At 51.3% G+C, this 19,361-nt stretch overlaps 9 protein-coding genes across 9 annotated transcripts; 4 read left to right on the top strand and 5 right to left on the bottom strand.

The window, feature by feature from the left end:
• Nucleotide 1: 1 nt before the first annotated feature.
• BDW74DRAFT_148950 (uncharacterized protein) lies at nt 2-1,427 on the bottom strand. Its single transcript, XM_073723810.1, has 3 exons — nt 1,304-1,427; nt 1,063-1,215; nt 2-1,003 (listed from the first exon to the last, which is right to left on the bottom strand). The coding sequence occupies exons 1-3, from the start codon at nt 1,365-1,367 to the stop codon at nt 135-137; spliced, it is 1,086 nt and encodes a 361-aa protein (XP_073586046.1). The 5' UTR covers nt 1,368-1,427; the 3' UTR covers nt 2-134.
• A 198-nt stretch (nt 1,428-1,625) lies between these two features.
• Nucleotides 1,626-4,112, bottom strand: BDW74DRAFT_148946 (putative lysyl-tRNA synthetase). Its single transcript, XM_073723809.1, has 5 exons — nt 3,894-4,112; nt 3,386-3,678; nt 3,153-3,326; nt 2,674-3,099; nt 1,626-2,628 (listed from the first exon to the last, which is right to left on the bottom strand). Exons 1-5 carry the CDS (start codon nt 3,950-3,952, stop codon nt 1,739-1,741), a joined length of 1,842 nt encoding a protein of 613 aa, XP_073586045.1. The 5' UTR covers nt 3,953-4,112; the 3' UTR covers nt 1,626-1,738.
• Nucleotides 4,113-4,115: 3 nt separating this feature from the next.
• On the top strand, nt 4,116-4,717 carry BDW74DRAFT_148942 (Tim10/DDP family zinc finger protein). Its single transcript, XM_073723808.1, has 3 exons — nt 4,116-4,167; nt 4,233-4,364; nt 4,460-4,717. Exons 2-3 carry the CDS (start codon nt 4,267-4,269, stop codon nt 4,632-4,634), a joined length of 273 nt encoding a protein of 90 aa, XP_073586044.1. The 5' UTR covers nt 4,116-4,167; nt 4,233-4,266; the 3' UTR covers nt 4,635-4,717.
• A 96-nt stretch (nt 4,718-4,813) lies between these two features.
• On the bottom strand, nt 4,814-7,658 carry BDW74DRAFT_148941 (putative Sin3 complex subunit (Stb2)). The gene has a single exon (XM_073723807.1). It carries the CDS (start codon nt 7,433-7,435, stop codon nt 4,913-4,915), a length of 2,523 nt encoding a protein of 840 aa, XP_073586043.1. The 5' UTR covers nt 7,436-7,658; the 3' UTR covers nt 4,814-4,912.
• A 303-nt stretch (nt 7,659-7,961) lies between these two features.
• Nucleotides 7,962-9,753, bottom strand: BDW74DRAFT_166764 (uncharacterized protein; the record flags this gene model as incomplete). Its single annotated transcript, XM_073726598.1, has 5 exons — nt 7,962-7,985; nt 8,121-8,400; nt 8,457-8,608; nt 8,669-9,170; nt 9,230-9,753. The coding sequence occupies 5 exons, from the start codon at nt 9,751-9,753 to the stop codon at nt 7,962-7,964; spliced, it is 1,482 nt and encodes a 493-aa protein (XP_073586042.1).
• A 1,078-nt stretch (nt 9,754-10,831) lies between these two features.
• On the top strand, nt 10,832-11,333 carry BDW74DRAFT_148937 (uncharacterized protein). Its single transcript, XM_073723806.1, has one exon. It carries the CDS (start codon nt 10,870-10,872, stop codon nt 11,134-11,136), a length of 267 nt encoding a protein of 88 aa, XP_073586041.1. The 5' UTR covers nt 10,832-10,869; the 3' UTR covers nt 11,137-11,333.
• A 1,964-nt stretch (nt 11,334-13,297) lies between these two features.
• BDW74DRAFT_123089 (ubiquitin-protein ligase RMD5) lies at nt 13,298-15,105 on the top strand. Its single transcript, XM_073722072.1, has 4 exons — nt 13,298-13,498; nt 13,567-13,694; nt 13,753-14,526; nt 14,579-15,105. The coding sequence occupies exons 1-4, from the start codon at nt 13,378-13,380 to the stop codon at nt 14,795-14,797; spliced, it is 1,242 nt and encodes a 413-aa protein (XP_073586040.1). The 5' UTR covers nt 13,298-13,377; the 3' UTR covers nt 14,798-15,105.
• Nucleotides 15,106-15,881: 776 nt separating this feature from the next.
• On the top strand, nt 15,882-16,713 carry BDW74DRAFT_176091 (BTB/POZ domain-containing protein; the record flags this gene model as incomplete). The annotated part of the gene is made up of 3 exons (XM_073728517.1): nt 15,882-16,237; nt 16,298-16,571; nt 16,663-16,713. 3 exons carry the CDS (start codon nt 15,882-15,884, stop codon nt 16,711-16,713), a joined length of 681 nt encoding a protein of 226 aa, XP_073586039.1.
• Nucleotides 16,714-17,121: 408 nt separating this feature from the next.
• csn12 lies at nt 17,122-19,156 on the bottom strand. Its single transcript, XM_073722071.1, has 6 exons — nt 18,530-19,156; nt 18,404-18,476; nt 18,196-18,348; nt 18,084-18,145; nt 17,613-18,033; nt 17,122-17,560 (listed from the first exon to the last, which is right to left on the bottom strand). The coding sequence occupies exons 1-6, from the start codon at nt 19,090-19,092 to the stop codon at nt 17,474-17,476; spliced, it is 1,359 nt and encodes a 452-aa protein (XP_073586038.1). The 5' UTR covers nt 19,093-19,156; the 3' UTR covers nt 17,122-17,473.
• Between the last annotated feature and the right edge of the window lie 205 nt (nt 19,157-19,361).

Raw genomic sequence — 19,361 nt, 5'->3', positions numbered from 1 at the left:
TATATCATTTCGTCTTGCGAGTTAGATTCCTACATTTAATACCAAGCTCGCTGCATCTCTCGAGCTAGAATTTGACGCTATATGCCCTTGTCACTATGTACAATGCGCATCCCCAAAACCTAAAAGGCAACCCATCAATAAGTTCTCTCAACAACCTCCCTCGCGAAATCCGCAAACGTCTTCCCATACTCCACCTCCTCTCCCAGATTCGGCTGCGTAAACACAGCCAGCGTATTCCGCGCAATTTTCCCCTGTCCCTTGGGCACCTTCGCCCCCTTCACGAAATGCGGCACAGCGCGGAACTTGCCCTTCGTAATAAGCTGCAGCGCCTCACCCGTCTGGAACGCAAGGCAATCCTTAGGAATGTTCACCTTGACGACCTCCCCAGTGCGCGACTGGATGTACAGGCCAGCTTTCGGGTCCGGAGACGCCGAGAGCTCAGGAAGGTTCTGCGTAGCCGGTGTAGAAGCAGGAGGGTGTGCATTCTCATCAACAAACATCGCAGACGTAAGACCCGTAAGACACCCATGATCAAGGTGCGTAGCGCACCAGTCATCGTCGCCCTCTTCCTCACCCTCAGCCGCATCACCGTTTACCTCAGCATCCGGCGTCGGGAAATAGTGCAGCAACCGCGCCTTGGTCGTCAAACTCCCCTGCACAACCTTCTCAAGATACCCCTTCTTATACCCCTCAATATTCCCCTCCGCATAACGATCGCAGGCCCGCGCAACCAGCACCGCCGTATCGATAATCAGCCGGCACAGCTCCTCCAGCCCGCTGCGGAACGTCGGCAGCTTCTCGGCATCCGGCCAGATATTTGGCGCCGTGTACTCGGGGAGATCGGGGTGCGAATCGGCGGGCGCGCCTTGTAGGGACGGGTCCTTGTAGAAGGCGCAGTTGACGTAGTAGGAGCCCTTGAGGATGTCGAAGTGGCCGGAGCGCAGGGTTTCTTTGCCGCAGGACCAACCGATTAGGTATTTGGCTTGTGCGGATGTGAGGGATTCTGTGTTGTGAAAGTGGTTTGTTAGTTGGGAAATGGGCTTGTGGTTGGGGTGTAGATACCCAGTTCATCGTTCTCGAGAGCCGCGAGGTAGGATGCATTGGAGAGGACTTGGGCGCGGAGATGCTGGAATTTGGCGTCGAGGTCCTTGACGACGATTATGCCGAGCGAGGAGGGACCGAAGGCTTCGGTGAGAGTGTCGAAGGAGACGGTTCCTGGATAGTTTTATCTCAGCGTTTGTTCTCCGCAAAATTGGTGGATATATAAATCTGTCAAGGATGGAGGCAAAATAGGTAAACGAACCGTCGATTAGCTCTTGCAGGCTGACAGTCACGGCCTGAGCCTGTGTAATAGGTTTCGAGGCCATTTTAGAGTTTATTTTTGAACCTTTAAAGGGGTCTGATAGCGAGGAATAAATATTTCTGCGCCCCTCTTCCCCATTCCCCTCTTTTCCCGCTTTACGGCCGGCTCCGTCCCCGCTGCGACGGGTTTGATGCTACTCTGGTATCGCGGCTTCATGGCATGATTCGGGGTCTCCAACGTTATCGCCCATTTATTTCGCAGTCAATTGCGCCATACACTTCTACGGATAGTGATGTTGAGGCTCCTAAGTTCGGAGACTGGCCGATAATTTAAACATGGTATCACTGAGCTGAATGTTACACTATAGTACAAGATTAAACAAGACCCAAGGTCCACCAAATCCTACCTATACATATCTATGTAAACCCACGAATCTTAATCCTGAGACGCTGGTTTTTCCTGCGCTGTTGGCTCCTCCTGGGCAGTAGGCTTCTCTTGGACTGCTGGCTTATCCTGAACCACCGGCTTCTCCTTGGATGCGGACTTGACCTGAGCCGGAGAAGTAATCGGGCCAGCAAGTTCACGCCTGGTAACATGCCTCAGGTTCCCGAACGGCAGGACCTCCGCAATCTTCTTCGTCTTCGTATACAACATGACAAGACGATCAATACCACACCCCCAGCCGCCCGTGGGCGGCAAGCCCCATTCCAACGCCTTGAGATACTCCTCATCAATCTCGCCGGGCTCGTTAGCATCCTTGCTGAACTTCAGCTGATCCTCGAACTTGCGGCGCTGCTCCCACGGACAGTTCTCCTCTTCGTACATGTTCGTAATCTCCTTGCCCTCAATAAAGAGCTCTGCGCGCGCGGCAACGACCTGGTCGTTGTCGGGGTGAACGAAGCTCTTGGATAGCGGAGAAAGACACTCAGGCGGGTTGATAATGAACGTAGGCTCTTGACATAGAGGCTCAACGTAGATGCTGCAGAGCTCGTCGAGAAGACGCGGGAGGGTAGGGTGTTCGGGAAGTTCGAGCTTGAGGTCTGTGAAGATCTGCTTAACTTGTTCAAGCGCGTCGGGGTCTGTGAGGTTGGGCAGCTGGCGGTTGATGCCTCTCTCGATGCCGGGGATAAAATCGATGCGGTTGAATGGGATGGTAAAGTCTATGTGCGTCGGATCCGGCTCTTTGCGTTTGTTAAAGTCTGCTATGATGACTTGTGCCAAGGTGCAGAGGAGCTCCTCTGTCATATTCATCAGCTCCTCCAGGTTGGAGTAGGCCTGGTAGAACTCGCAGGTTGTGAACTCTGGGTTGTGGGTCTTGTCGAGGCCTGTCAAGTTAGCCTACGGTCTGGAGGGTTATCAAGCGCGCTCACCTTCGTTGCGGAATGAGGCGCCAATCTCAAAGACCCGGTCGAACCCGCCCACCACTAGACGCTTCAGCCAGAGCTCTGGCGCAATCCTAAGAGACAGCTGTCGATCCGGGAATTCCGTGGCAGATGTGTAGAAAGGACGAGCGCTTGCACCGCCGGCAATTGCGTTCAGGATTGGGGTGTTGACCTCCATGAATGACTTATCCAGAAGGAACTGGCGGATGTGCTGTGTAATGACTGACCGGGCCTTGATGATTTTCACCGTGCCCGGGTCGCCGAGCATCTGTACATGGCGCGGGTATGGCGAGTTCTCGTGCCCATGCACGTCGAGCGGGATATCATGCAGACATGGTGAGAGAAGTCGAGGCAGCTGGTTCGCCTCAATTGAGAGCTCGCCTCGGTCTGTGCGGTGCGGTCTACCTGTGATGGCTGTTGCATTCTGGTTCAGCCTGGGGACACTAGAGTTGCGACTAGGAACATACAGAAGGAATCACCACGGCGGAGCAGACGGTAGAACTTCTTGAACGCCGGCTTCGAGATAAACCCTGCGGCCTCTAGCCGATGTAAATTGCACAAAATCTGGAGTTTCTGGCCATCTTGGTAGATATCGAAGAATATCAATCCGCTGCCGGCTAATCTATACGTACGAACCCTACCTAATCAATCTAAGTATAGTGATCCATAACGAAGCCATCGCAAGCCAGGCAGGACATACCAGTTACGGTGACTTCGTCATCTACTACTGTTTCTGTTTTGGCTAGATAGCTGTATCGATGTATGAAATCGGAAATAGTAAATGGATTGTAAGATGTTTTAAAGCGAGGATACGGGTTCGAGGTCGCCTCTGCCACTTGGGCAAGCCGCTTCTCAAATGTCCCTAATTGTTTAGACGAGCCTTTCTTCGACGATTCTTTCGCCGGGGCTGCGTCGCTATTCCATCTCCCCTGTGCAGGACTCCGGCATATTACTCGGCCAGGCCTGGTGCACTGTGCTGTTAATGATCCTGTGCTGAAGATATAGTTAGCACTGTATCCCAATTGAGCACGGCGAATAACAATATCCAAGAGAACAAAATCAGATCAAGAGTTTATAGCTCCGTTTGCATTCATAGCCTGGAATTTCCAAGCGTCGGATTGCAGCGGTTCTGTAAGGGACTTGAATCATCATAGAACGGATGTGTAGATATAGGCTGGACGCGAAAAGGCGAGATTGAGTTGCCTTACCTCAAGGAGAGAGGCCTTCCTTTCAGCTGTGAAGCCCACCAGGGGCGTATTGACTGCATTGGAGCTGGAAGGAAGGTCTAAATCGTGGTCCTCATCACAATCCACGGGAAAGAGAGGGGTTGAAAAGTTGTGGAGCGAGAAAGCTCTGAGCAAGCTTAAGAACCCGCGCCCGAAGGCGGTGAGCCAGAGCTTCCGAGTTCTATTCCGCAGAGTCGGAGCTGGGCATAATTTCAGCATCACCTGCATCATCGTCCTCATTTCCAGATTATCAATTGTAAGTGCGGGAATGACCTCCGTATGACCTCGTTGGATCGCAATATACTAATCGTCTCTTTCCAGCTTTCAGCCCTCAACCTATCCAACGACCGTCACCATGTCTTTCCTCTTCGGCGGCGCCCCCAAGATGAGCTCGGAGCAGAAGATTGCTGCCGCAGAGACCGAGGTCGAGATGGTCACAGACATGTTCAACCGGTTCGTTAGCCCGTTTGTTTCTGCCATCATACTCGGATATTCTCGGCGTCGCACACCATTCGTATACCTCCCCAACTAACGTAATTTCGCTATAGGTTAACAGAGTCCTGCTCAAAGAAGTGCATCCCCAACGACTACCGCGAGGGCGAGCTGAACAAGGGCGAGTCCGTCTGCCTTGACCGCTGCGTCGGCAAGTTCTTTGAGGTCAACATCAAGGTCAGCGAGAAGATGCAGGGCCAGGCGGCCCAGGGTGGTGGTCTGAGCATGTAAAGGGTGGAATGCCCTGTATCTGTGCTTGAACATTGTATTTTAGTCTTATTTCTGGTTGTGTAATGAATGACTTTTTTTCTCTCCTTTGGTTATTTGATGCTTAATAAAAGTAGGAGAGCTGGCTCATGTTTTGGGCCGGCGGCGGCTCTAGGCCTGAAAACATGATAGCTATGACGTCGCGCGGTTCGTGCATTTCACAATCCTATTCAGAGATATGTACAAGTATCTGATACAATATATACAAGAAAGGGTAATGCCATCAATGGTTGTGCGTCAGGCTACTGCCACTGACCTAGTCTGCGGAACCAGGACAGCCACGAGTGATTCTGCTTCTCGTCATCATCCCGAATCAAAGACTTGACCCTAAGTTCAATATCGTCGACATGCCGTTCGAATTCTCCAAGCCCCGTCTCCACATCCTCAACTTTTGTCTCTAGAGTGTGTAGTTCGTAGTCAAGCTTTGCGCCTAACATCTCGACTCGTTTCATGTGTTCGGTAAGCTGCGAGTGCTCACCAGCGAGTACATCACCAGACCGTTCCCGTACCTGCTGGTATAGCACGAACCGTTCTAGGTACTGTGAGCTTATCTTCTCGTGGATTTCATAAAGGGTGTGGTTCAGCCTGTCAACCGAAGCCACCTGGCTCTCAACCCATGGAACAGTGTGCAATTCAAGATCGCGGATTCGAATACCCGAGATCCGTGCATCGGAGGCTAATACATCCTCGTGGATTACAGCTTCCTCTAGAGGGGCGTCGGAACTTTCAAAAATCGTACGGTCATCTAGTCCCTTTCGCGCTAGAACGACCTCTTCGACGGTGCTAAAAGATAGATGCCGTGGCCAGTACTCGTTCTTCCGCTCGAAATCGTTGGCATATACGAGTTCCTCGCAGCTATGCGGCCTGCGTAGGGACATGGCGCAGGATGCTGGTGTTGATGCTCTTTCTTGATCGACTGAAACTCCGGATGCGTCGGTAGACCGCGTTTTGAATCGGTCCAGGTCTTGCAAGCTTTCGTCCGTCTGGGCTACAGATCCCTTACGTGATGTGTCTGTGTCTTCGTTGGATGCAGCACGGTCCACTGTGATTGCTGGCACTTTCTCACCAGACTGGTTATTGGTGTCCAGCGACAGTTGTCCTTGCTCAGCACCATTTGGTATTTGTGTATCGGGTGGAGAGGCATCCTCGTATCCAGGCTGGAGGCCTGTCTCAGTATCACTTTCCATGAAAGCGAGTTGGGCAGCATCACCACCAAACTCCGAGTCCTTTGCCTTGTGCGACCGTCTTCCGACAGCATCTTTGAACTTGCCAAACCCTATCCGAGCGTCTGAAACCCTGCCACTAACGCCTTTCATGACCATCCTACTGAGGTTCTGATCCTTGTCTTCGGGCGGACCAGTCGCCTCCGCCTGCTTCCACGAGCGTTCGGATCTCTGAAAAGAGGGGTCCATGCCCAGGTCCTCATGTGAATGTCGCTTGCGACTAGTCCAAACATACCCGCCTTGTTCGTCTGTGGTAAACATCATGTCCGAGGTCGGAGGTCCGTTGGAATCCACGGCGCTTTTGCGTGGTTTCCCTCGCCATAGCCACTTTGCTCTTTCGCCGCTGATTAATTGGGCAAAGTTGTCAATGTCAATCGTTTCGATATCGGCAATCCCTCCTTTCTCTTTGCCCCGGACCATGCCCATAACCATCTCGCCGCCGTGTCCGCTGAGCTCTGCCATGGTAGATTTGACAGCATCTGTCCAGCCCTCTGCGTTGGCCGCCTTGGCAGTGGCCCGATGAAGTCTGTCCAAAGTGTGGCGGTCCAGCCGCCGCGTACGTTTCATCTTCTGAGATTTCTGGAAACTCCCAATTCCGCGCTTGAGATTGCTGATATCAAAGGCATCCTTGCCAACCGGGGCGCCGTTCGCATGAAGCCGGTTGCGGGCTCCCATGAGAGTACCTAGCAAAGCTGCAACCGTGGTAGGACCGAGCCTCCCATCGCTTGGTTCAATGTTATAGAGTTCCATGCCAATATCGGTCCACCAGTCTCCCACGGCAGCCTCTGTAACATCGCAAAGCAACCCGTCCACATATTCCGGCGCCAAGTTACCAAACATCATCAGAGCAATTTGGCATTGCTTCACAAGCTCTATCACGGCGCTGTAGAGCGGGATCCTTTCGCTCGTCCGATACAATTGATGAAACTTGGCCACCGTAGCAGCAGCTGGGGTCTGGAGCTTCAAGCCGGCTCGGCCAGCGCAGCCTAACCGCTTCAAGTTCTCGTTCACGACAAAATCTTCACGGTGTTTAAGGATATCCCCATCAGGCACAGATATGACCGAGAGCTCCGACGGAAACGAATTTAGGTCAGTCACCATGACTGTGCCAAGGGACGTCTCTCTCTCTCGTAGCTGGAATCTCTTCACAGCGTTGAAGTACAGCTTTAACCGGGGAGACCATGTCGACTCGTCGGTAGGAACCCCCAAAACACCGGCAACCACTTTATGCGAAGAGTCTCCCGTGTATGTAGTGATGACAAAAGTGGGGTGGATCCTGGAGCACGCCCATTGCTCAACAATGTAGATTTCATAGCCCTCCAGAGTCAAACGGCGATGTAGCACGATGGTTGATTGGTCTTCTTCGAGATAGCGCAGAGCGACTGGGTCCGTAAACACGATCTTTTGGTGGCTACGATGAAGTGCGGGTTCACCTGCTTGTGGTTTAGAAGATGGGGTCTCCGCAGCATTCGTCGAGGCTCTTGTTGCTTCGCGATTTGTGGTTGGAGAGCCGGCCTGTGCGCCGGGCGCCGTCGATGACATGGTGAATAACCGTACAAGTTCTACTGCACGGGGATGTGGAACAAATCATAGGCATCGTAGAGTTGCGGAGAGGTTGAAGGTACAATAGGCGCTTGAATAGCTGCAGAGATAGCTTCAGAATAACACCGATCCTCCAGTCCACCAAATACAGCCCGCGAGAATGAAAGGAGCTCGGACATATCAACGACCGAGAGATTCCTCAGCCATAGGAGTAAAAGACAAGGAGCGACGCACTTGGAGCAATCATGTCAAAGAACGGGGGGAGCAACTGGCGAATTTATATGGCGGGCGGCGACGTCACCAGGGAAGAAAGGGACCAGGGGCCGGAGCGGTGTGTTAGCCACAACACCACCAATTGCTCGGGTAATCCCGTGCCTAACTACCGTTATCCTGAGGTCTACTCTGCGTTGTCAACTACTCAACTTGCACTTCCATGGACCCGGAGTAGAATGCTAGCATGTCTCAGTCCATATACCATTCATGCTCTGAAACATAAACGCCACTCCTTTCCGTCAGCACGGGCTAATCATCCCGCATCGAAAGTGGTTGCCTAAAGTACCCCATACATGTGCTAGCTTAGCCACAACCCAAATCAGGAGATAAAAGACCAATCACATGCCGGACCTCAACACGCTTCATCATATCCGGTACTCGCATTGAGAGACAACAAGGAAGAGTCCTTTACCAGCTGCACCAGAGTGTCACCGTCGGGGTCGTACTGTGGGAACCCCAACTTAGTGAGGCCATGGGATGGATCTCGTGCAAAGTTCACAAGGATGGACTGCAAAAACGATACCGCTTCACTCTGCGCTGGGGTATTTGCAATACCGTATAAGTCCGCTGTGTTGAACAAAGTTGGCAGAATGGCAGAGTGCCAGGTTCCCAGCCAGGTGAATGGGTCCAGGTTTGGGAACACTCCAAAATACCGATAACGCCATACTGGCAGACCAGCGCTTGCGCGTACACTGATAGAACTATTAGCGAGTCCAGAACTTGCTAAATGAACCAGAAGTAGGCTTACGCAGTTGCGTTGGCAGCAGGACAGTTGAAGACTCCATTCGTCATGGCATCAATTGCCTGCTCGGTAGGCTTGTTGGTCTCACTAACGGCTGGACCAAGGTCGTTCGCAGCAAGTGAAGCACCCTCGCGATCCGAGTTGCTAATGAGTACTGGCTGTGAGGATACTTAGAGAATGCCATTAAGTACAAGTGTGGGAGGCATTTTTTGACTCACAATTTTGGCAATCCGGCCAGCAGCCAGACGCGCAGCGAAGTCGGCGAAGACGTTCTGTCCATCAGCAGTTGGACCAAAGCTCAGAGATCTCCCACCGTTTTGCGTCTCATTATACTGATTGACAACATCTTCGATATCTTCCCAAGGCTTACTTTGCATACAAGCGAGTTCTTCATCTCTGTCAACTGGGCAGCCAAGCTGTTGAGCAATGAACGTGAAGTTGCTTGGTGCAACCTCCTTAGCACCGAAACTGCCGACAACGCCAGATATAGGCACCACGGAAGATACAATAGGATCTTCGGCGTAAGCGTAGGTATACGAGTCAACCGATCCGCCTCCCGCAGACTCGCCGAAAAGAAGCATTCGCTCGGGATCTCCACCGAAGGCCTTGATGTTATCTCGCGTCCATTCGATTGCAAGTCGCTGGTCTATATAGCCTGGGTTGAGTTGTTGCCCATTCAGGCCTGCTGCGGAAGGGAAACCAAACACGTTCAAGCGGTAGCTGCGTTCTTTTGGTCAGCTCTTTCTTAGCAATTCTGTTGTGCGTCTGCGGGTTCATACTTGAGCGAGACAGAGATCACATCTTGGTTATCCTGAACAAGGCGGCCTCCGTCATAGTATGGAAAGGAATTTCCACCCGCATTATGGCCACCACCATGAATGAAAATGAGAACCGGCTTCAGTTCTTCAGTGCTGGGCTTGTCACGAGGCGCCCAAATATTGAGATGGAGACAGTCTTCACCGGTGGGTACATCATCTGGTTTCCCGAACCCCTTGAAATATATACTGTAAATGTTATCCACAGCATTTGTGATTTGCGGGCAAGCCGGTCCCCATTCGGCAACATCTATGGTCTTTGTCGCTCGCGCCTTTTGCACTGGAGGGCGAAAGCGAAGCTCTCCGGTTGGAGCTTCAGCATATGGGATGCCACGGAAAATCCGGACATTGTCTGTCTCTTCGGAGACGACACCTTTGACTGTACCACTGGTCGTCTCAACTAGAAGGTCTGAGTCGCCATATCTGCGAGGCGAAGCGATTACTTCGACGACGCAGAGTGCCGCAACAAGGGGGAGGGAGATTTTCATGGCTTAATAGGATTTGGATTCATGAAATGAGACTGACTTGAAGCTCGCTTTTCAACGGTGGCCACGGTCAATCGCATGGCCAGCTTTTGTAGGGTTGCTATCCCCAACTCCCCAACGTTGCAATGGTCCATAACCTGTTCCCGAGGTCAAAGCAAACTCGAGCGTGGATACGGCTGCCATTGCAAGCTCATGATGCTAGTCAACATACATTAGCATGATAAAGTATGATGACATGGCGCCGAATTAGGCATCTATAAGCCTTACGCTTGGACGCCTCGGCCAAGGTATGCCCTTACGGCGATCTTCAAGGGTCTCCTACCCCAATGCTTTACCGAAGTTTCGCCGTGCCCATGGCACTAGGCCAGAGATGCTCTATGCTGGTTATGGGGTTCATGCGGGATGCGGGGATACCCCAGACTAGGCCAGTTCCCGTCTATCTAGTGCCATGCCTAGATTGAGTTGCTTCTGAGAAAGCTGAAATGCTTGCAATATGCCTTTACAAGGCTCGGGTATCCGGCTGCAGTGCGGTTAAACCTGCCTGTTCCAAGCAACCAGCATAATGAACCCGCCGAGGCATGAAAGATGAGGCATCATGGACCGAGAAAGAGCGGGGAACATGACCGGGGTTTGTGGAGGTTCTACCACGAGCGGCAACAAACAGTTCAAGCCCTAAAGGATCAGCTTCGTTGGACCTGAAAATAATAATCTACCTACAGCTCACAAACTTCCTATTGCGAAGATTGCTGCTACCCCGCCGGGGAATCATGTCATATCTCTAAACCTTGCCTAAATCGTCAGCTAAATCAAGCAAACCATGTTCGTCATGACTCGCCGGGATGCATCTGATGCACGGACTCATAGGAATACTGCGGATATGCAAAGAGCTAGCATGCTGTGGCACGCCCTCAAGCAGGTATATTGTGTTGATCGCGCTGCTGCACAACATTTAATGCATGCAGGTCACACATTACTTCCCTTTGCACAAATTTATCTCTCCACGAGTCCACGTTACCCACTCGACGTGCTTGCAGATGGACCCTGAGAAGAATACCACCGAAATTGTCCATGATGAGAGTACAGAACATCAGCTAGCCCATCTAGTCAACCAAGCAGACCATGAGAAATCCAGACGGCAGGCAATCAAGTCCCAGCCATGGGCATTTGCTTGGTGCCTCTTCGCCGTCTGGGGTATCTTGCTTGTTAGCTTCGAGAACCAGGCTAGCGGTGTCGTGGTCAGTGTTCTTCAATTTCGAAAGGATTTCGGCAGCTACTTTGCTGGCGACTATGTGCTTGATACTACTCCGGAGTACTTGGCAGTCCGTCTGTAGCGGTATACCCATTGGTTCGTATGTTGCTCACAAACTGAGATCTATCCAGTACTGATCTCTCGCCAACGTGGTTGTTGGCTCTTTGGGATCCGCTGAGATCGCGGACTGGATAGGCCGCCGCAATACTCTTGTGATTTCGCTTATCATTTCATACGCCGCTGCGACTCTAGAATTCATCTCGACGACGAACGAGATGTTTTTAGGCGACAAGTTTCTCAACGGCTTTGCGGTTGGGGCGATGCAGGCTGTTTGTGCTACTTACAATGGAGACCCTTTCGGTAGCTTGGACATATATTAGAAGAGCTGTATTGCTGGCATACTACTGTCAGATTTTGCCGCTCGCTCTTCATGGCCTCATGACCTGCTTGATCGCTTTGGCCTATACATAGGGTCCATTCACAGTCTCGCTATCACGAACAGCGAGGGAAGCGTTGAACCGAGGTGGGCGTATCGATCAATATTCGTCGCCCAGTATGGCTTTGCGGCAATTGCCACTGCCTTCGGGTTCTTCATGTCTGATCAAGGCTTCTTTGAATCTGTGAACCATATAGGCTCGCTGTCGGCGGTACGAAAGGGCAACTCCGCGGCGCCGTCACCATGATTCTCCTCTAATCGTTCTTCTACAACGCCTCTATCGGCGCAACGGCCTACACCTGTCTGACGGAAACAGCGACCTCGTCTCCGCGTTAAGACTATCGCTATCGAGTTGGCTGCTGCAAATAGCTTAGGCGTCATGTGGGCGTTTGTGCTCCTGTACCTCTTTAATCCTGACAGGGCGAATCTGGGAGGCAAGCTGGGGTTCGCCTTTGGCGGGCTTTGCTTCCCTTTCATCGCGTTCATCTGGTGGTCTCAGCCTGAGACAAGGGGAAGATCGTACGAGGAGCTTAATGTGATGTTTGTGAAGAAGGTGCCCGCGGAAATCTGGGGAATACCGTACATAGAAGGGGACGTTGGGCGGGTGGCGAGGATTGCAGCTGTCAGGTCGGTTTGAGTTGCGGGATGAGGAGCACCAATGTGGTATGGAGTAGACAGACTGTATCAATTTGTCTGGATGGATTGTGGTTTATGCTTTGCTTGTGATGTAGTCTAGATTCATGATTCAATGGAACACCCAATCGTACATAATATTCGAACATGCACATGAGTATTAAAAGCGCCTCAGACAATATCGCGATTTAGTACATAATCAACACAGCAAGCAGAAAGAGTTGAAGAGCAGGAGTATGGGACCCGGAATGAATACACCATGCAGCAGAAAAAGGACGAGGTCGCGATGAGGATCAAGGGTACAGCACCAAACCGAAAGATAGACCATCAACCTTCGCGACAAAGGGTAAACAGTAATAGACAGGCTATGCTTTACACGAAACGAACACTATCAATAGACATTATATAATCGAAGCAACTCTTCCCTACAAGCATCCACAAGGGATACCGGCAATGAAAAGAAGATCAACCAAACGATGGATTTCGCCATCACGACTGGCTTAAGAATGAAGCCAGGGCAGTTTCTTAATATGTTCAAAAATTCCCAGCCGACCCTAAGGCCAACTGGAGCAGTCAACTAGGTAGTTTTCAACTAGCAAAAACACGGTCTCGGATGGCTCCTCACTGACACGTGTAAAACCCTTGCACCAGGATGGAGAAAAAAAAGAAGAAAAAGTCCAAAATTGGCGCGGCGGCTGCAAGCTTATATACCTGCGCCAAGTCTGGGAAAAGCGCGCTAGGGTAAGCGAGAGGCAGCGGTGACTCATGATTGGCTTATTTTGTGCAGCCTGAAGTCTAAGGCAACAGAGCTACTTCGTGTCAGTCTGGCGGGATGCCAAGACAATTCTACTTCCTCCACAGTGAGATAGCATCGGCTGGGCCTTCATGGCACTGGTTCCAAGAATAACTCAGCAATGTTGTTAGTATAATGCGCCACACGTCCTGCTTCTTGAGATTTTGGCCTCGCTCGGTTTCCACAACATCTACCACGCACTATATTTACTCGTTTTCAGAAACAACGAGGGGTAATTACTCTAAGCCACGTGACAGTCCATGTCGTAATTGGATGGTTTGGGGATGAGGTGAGGGACTATCTTCCTCACCTGTTGCTCTCATGACTCCCAACCTTCCCACGGATTGACCGTCCTAGAAACCGCCCCGATCAAGGTATCAAGTCTCTCCGGCTTTCTACCTGCAAATCTTCCTTACTCGATACTTCCACATGGCTCTTGCCCTTCGAGCTGCGATCGAGCGGTAATCGTCGGACTTGCTAAGCTCCGCGTGGGCCCGTCCCCGGACTCCTCTCACCATGGACCTCGTTCAGAAAGAACACGAACGCCTCTCGAAGAGACTTAAGTCATCCCAAAGCATCAAAAATGTTCAAGATGCAATCGACTTGCTTCAGGCAACCCGGGATAAGATCGCTTCTGGTTCGTTTGCTCATTGTATACGCCGCTGACTTGATTTATGCGGAGTGACTAACTTAAGATCATGTCAGACCCGAATCAAGCCCCGGTAGCTCTGGCTAAGCTCCAGAATCCTATCAAATCGTCGTTCGATGCTATCAATGAAAACCTAAAGGAAACACATAGCGGCCTCAACAAGTATTCAAAGGCTCTAGACAAGGTAGGCGATTCGTTGAAACGTTGCATATTTTCATATGTATTGCCCTAACACCTCGAAGCTCTTCAAAGACAGGCCCTTACCAAGCTCCGAACACGATGTCCTCTCGTCACAAGAACACCTCATCAACCGAGCCATCGCCATGCACCTACTCCGGGAGGGGCAGTTCTCCGTGGCATCGGCATTTCTGTCAGAAGTAGCAGAGAAGAAAGCGGCAGAAAGACAACAGGAACTTGATCCCGATACTATGGACGAAGCGGCCGCCCTTCTGGACATTGGCGGAGTACCCTCCACCAAAGTGCGCGATGAGTTCCACAATATGTATCGGATACTTCACGAACTCAAAGAAAACAACAACTTGCTACCGGCTATAGAGTGGTCGCGGAAGGAAGAGAATAAGGTCGCGCTAGAAGCGAGAGGTAGCAACCTCGAATTCGACCTATGCAGGCTCCAGTTCGTGTGGCTGTTCCATGGTGGGCATGAGCAGCGTGGACCTACACCTGAAGGGCGGCAATCGGCACTGGAATACGCCAGGCGCGAGTTCCCACGGTTTATTCCCAGGTTTATGCGGGAAATCCAGCAGCTGATGGGCGCTATGGCTTTCAGCCCTAACCTACCAGACTCTCCCTACAAGAACATTTTCAACAACCCATCTGCATGGGCTGATGTTTCACACTCGTTTACTCGAGAGTTCTGTGCATTATTGGGATTATCCCCTGATTCGCCCCTCTACATTGCTGCAACTGCGGGCGCAATAGCCCTACCTACCTTGCTGAAGTTGCAGACCATTATGAAAGCGAAACGGACAGAGTGGACGACAGAGCATGAGCTACCCGTAAGTTGAGACAAGTCCTCTGGCAGCTACTCTTGGCTAATCTGATACCTAGGTCGAGATCCCGCTTCCACCATCATACCTCTTCCATTCTATCTTCGTGTGTCCTGTGTCGAAAGAACAGACGACCGACGCGAATCCGCCGATGATGATGCCCTGCGGGCATGTGATTGCAGAGGAGTCGCTCAACCGACTTTGCAAGGGCACCAGATTTAAATGTCCCTATTGTCCCAGCGAGAGCAATCCGAACCAGGCCAAGAAAGTGTTTCTCTAAGAGCTGGATGTCCGGTCTGGTGGGCGTATCGTGAGCTGGATTTCTCCGCCATCACCAGACAGTAGGGATAGGTTCGTGTACAAAGAGCGTTTTTAGAGTGGCGTATTTCGGGTTGGGTATGGTCAGGCGCATATATTCTTTAGCAGATACCAATCATCACAAACATTCCACTTCTCAATTTTAGGAACCTGTATGTCAGCGGAAGGTGCATGACCTTGATCTGCCATTCTACTCAACAAGATCCAATTGGCCATGTCTAATCCCTCATGCAAGGTTCCAGCAGCAAGGTGCAGCGACAAAGAAACCTTTTCTTTCGCCAAGGTGGCTCCGAAACGACTGATCATGGGTGTTCCTTGAACAAAGAAATGATGCATCGAGGATGGAGCCCTGGTCCACACACCCCATCGAATGCGCAGCGATGATTGGACGGTCAGTCACCTGATAACGCGATCCGGCGTGCTTTCCCACAACCACTTTACGCGTGAAATACATCCATTACGCGTCCTAGCCTCGACTCACCACCATGCCACAATTGCCATCATGCACGAAGCAAACAGTTTCGCACCCATCAGAGAACTAGACGACCCGAGTCTTAGCCCCTCATCCCTGCTCTGGGTCGAGACTGACCAATACCTACGACTATCCATGCCATATCCACTTTAGTTGTGCGGCCAGAAGCTTCCCCGTACGCTGCGATACCTCTCCATACTAACAGGGCAAAGGTAAGGCCAGTGTTTTACCAACTTCCCTAATCCTTGATTTGATTTTTGATTCCCCTTAATTCCCTCTGCCCCAGCATCTTTTCCCACCCTCTTGCTCCTCCCACCAGCCCTTCCAAACAGGCGCAAGACCAATCTAACAATGTTCACGACCAGGCGAAACCCTCAATCGCACCCCGACAGCTTTTCTTCCAGATATGGAACTTCGAAGGCTACTTCTCGGTCTAAGCGATATATCCGTGATTCTTCAGTGACATCAAGACGCCTGGGGAGGCGCCAGGTACCAGATAGTCCGCCCGATGGCAGGTAAGACACTCAATTGCGCCCGCTGTGATTCAAAGCACCTGCTAATGCCTTTTCCTGCAATGAGTAGCTCCTCCTCTTCGTCCGTCATCACTATCAGTGTTGGCCCAGACAAGCGGCTTTTCGCCGCGCATAAAGAAATCCTTTGCGTATCGCCATTCTTCGCAGCCGCCTGCTCGCGAGCCCAATCCCAGAATGTCAGCAGCCGGCGAATAGCATTGCCAGAGGAACAACCGGAGGTGTTCTCGTGCATCCTCGAGTATCTATACAGAGGCGACTACTATCCACGGCTGGTCCAGAATGAAAAACAGAATACGTGGGAGCTGGAGAATCCTAGGCTCAAGGATGGACAGACCGACGGAGCTACGCTCTACCACGCGACTGCTGGCGGGGAGATTCTGAGGGATACTGCTGTCTAGTATGTGCCCTGCTGTCCATGCCTCCTCATCGCAAAGTCACTAATATGCCCGTTCCGAAGTTGCGCTGCCAACAAGTACGGCCTCGAGCACTTGAAGCGCCTATCCCTCGTCAAACAGGGCCTGCACACTGGCATCCAATGCAGTACTATCCTCGCGAGTGCGCGATATGCCTACGCCAATACGCCGGACCATGAATCCAAGCTCCGAGCCCACTACCTTGCCCTCATCATCCGGAGCAGGTCCACCTTCAAACGGAGCGGCACCATGCAGATGGAGATGGAGAAGGGAGGGAAAATGTTCTTCGATCTTTTTGTCGCGATGTGTAACCACATGGTTCGTCTATTCCTTCCTTTTTATCTCCTGCTGTCAATCGGCTTTAGGTTGGCCCCTTTGTACTTATATTGACTAACATGCTTCTACTTAGGATGACCTCGCTGCAGCGGCGCCAAACGCTAAGCTATCAGTTGCCGAGTAGTAGTGCTGATCTCTCACACCACTGGCAAGGGTTCTAGGTGGTAACATGCTAGTCATGTTAGTTTATATTACTATATCTAGCGTTGTTCGGTCGGTCTTTGTTCAATGAGTTCTGAGCGTTGTGTTCTCCGTTTGTTTTGTCTCTGAACCGGGGTGATGTTAACTGGTTTCGGTTTCGGGTCGCCCTGTTCCCTGCTTTGCTCTGCTGTACTATATACCGGGGATTATTTCCGATGCTCACTAGCTAGGTTCTGGTAGTCTAGCTCAAACGACTAATATGATATCTGTGAAGATGTCATTCTCTGTACGGAGTACGTAACGTGGATTTGGAGCGAAGAGACATCATAGCCGAAGCACGGGGATATGGTTAGTGCTTGATGTCATTTTATCTATGGAATATTTGTGATTCCATTTCATGTCCTCGCTATGCTGTCTATTGTTCATTGATACAGCGTAAATGCATACATGACTGGCCTCGGCTCGATATCTTGTGGAGTATGTAGAGATGTGACCATCGTTGGCTGTAATTCATCAATGTTACTATCACAGCTCGTCATCTGGACGAGGCTTGATGATGTATGTATAGCTGGGCAGTGATAACTGGCTCCAAGGGGCGCGGAGTTGCGGTATGTATGTTTGGCCTTGATCCGACATGATAGGATCCGATGAGCTCGATTCAAGAGTCTGAGGATGGATGTATGAAAAATTCTGTGCAATCGGGTCTTCGCTGGAAAGAATCTCCGTACTGTAGGATGATAGCCCTATACACCTGTTCCGGGAAAAGCTGTTCCGCCTTTGCTAAGGACAATCATGCCGCGCTCGCGGGCGATATAACCCTTCATCAAGCCCTGGAAAGCTCGTTAGCATGTAGGTTCTATTCAAAGTGTCCCTGATACTGACTTTGTAAATGAGGTTCGATAACAGACATTCCACCTCATCGATATCAACCCTGGTCCTCGCGTCTGCATGCGTGCCAATGCGCAGCGCTGCTGCAAATTCGGCGACGGGTATCCTCGTCCGTCGGGGCGGCGGCTGTCCGTCTTTGGAATCTTCAAATCCACCAGCTATGAACACCTTTCTGAAGAGATTGCGCAATGCGATGTCTCGCCCTCTTTCGAGGGGCAGGTATATGCGTTTTCTGACGAATTCTTCCTCGCCTGCAGACATGGCGGCGTCGAAGCCGTGAAGATCACCTTTCCGGATGCAGTCGCATAGTGGGCGAAACAGCTTTTCAAGGCGTGGGAAGTCACTAAGAAGCTTCTTGCTCGGAAGGGCATGGGTGTTGACGAGGTGGCAGGGCACAAGATAAGTTAATATTAACCTTCAAAGTAGTCAGCGACAGAAGCACAAAGGAGAAACGACACAACTGACTCTCTGTTCTTGACTGCATCCTTATGGCAGTAGTTCCACGCATATGCGAGATGCTCCTCTGCCTTTTTCGGGTAAGCTTTCGAAACTGACTGGACTGTGCTTGATCTCCTACCTCGGCGTAGTTCTCATCCAGAAAGAATATGACTCCGACGAAGTAGTTGAATGTCACAATGTGCGATCTAGGATACAGGTCTTTATCCGGAAGGTCCTGCGACTGAGCGTTGAGAGCGCGCAGGAGGTTCTTGGATAGCCCAACGGCGTTGATCTAAGATTTCAGGTCAGCCGTTGCTTCCAGGAAAAGGAGCAAACATAGCCCCTACCTTGAAGTACGTTTTGAATAGAAGATTCGACATATAATATACGCCCCATTTCCGCGATTCTTCCTTTGGCGCTCTAGACCACTCATTAGAGATTAATGACGCACCAAGTGACAGCTCTAGTCTCACCTGTCATTGAGGCACAATGTGAACATGCGGTTCAGCACTCGCGCTGCCTCCTCAGTCTTCGCATTCTTCCCAAAGTCGGTAAGCATGTCATCCTCGGAGTATGCGACAGATCCCTGAGACAAAGACTCTGCGTCGGCTTTGGATGCAAAGACTCGTAGGTATTTTCCAACAACGTAAAGACAAGGTATGGTCCAAATTTCCAGCCCCGGATTTGAGTAAGCTCTAACCAGCGCATTTGCCAGGTCTTTCCAGCTATCGAAAACGTTGGCCCAGCTGGCGCGCGATGGGGCTTCGTCGAAGTTGACGATCTCTCCAACTGCCTTCCAGTACGCGGAAAAGATATCGACCCAAGCGTTGAGGTGTTGCTTCGGTATCCGGACTCCAGGGAGATGAGAGATGTAATATCGCAAGCTGGTGGATAGTTGAGCGGCATTCGAAAAGAAGTAGAATGACTTCAAGCGGTCGGGGTATTCTGGCGTATCGATCGGAGTGAGGGCAGCTGCTAGGTGAGGGCCAGACCCAAGCCTATGCCCTGCTTCAATTTCTTGCAGGATTGTATTCATTCTTGCGATATTTCAAAGTCGCGACCTGCGAGAAGCAGTTCTTCAGAGTATCTGCATTCTTCGCGACCTTCTTCCAGGTCTTGTCTCTCCCGCGGAGCTATGATGAACCCACCTCCAGATCAGAAGGAAAGTGGGGAACGGCGCCTCGGCCAGACAAACAGCGGCGGCAGGCCACCAGCCATAGGAAGTGGCTGTGATCCACCAGAACGGGATTAGCGTTTGCGCCAAGCCCCTAGGTCGCTTAGACGAAGGGCGGCAGCCCTAAACTC

This window comes from Aspergillus multicolor (assembly GCF_047715735.1).
Source record: "Aspergillus multicolor strain CBS 133.54 unplaced genomic scaffold BDW74scaffold_6, whole genome shotgun sequence".
In the NCBI taxonomy this organism is placed as follows: domain Eukaryota; kingdom Fungi; phylum Ascomycota; class Eurotiomycetes; order Eurotiales; family Aspergillaceae; genus Aspergillus; species Aspergillus multicolor.
Note: the sequence above shows the minus strand (reverse complement) of the source record. Positions and strands in the feature narration are given on the sequence as shown.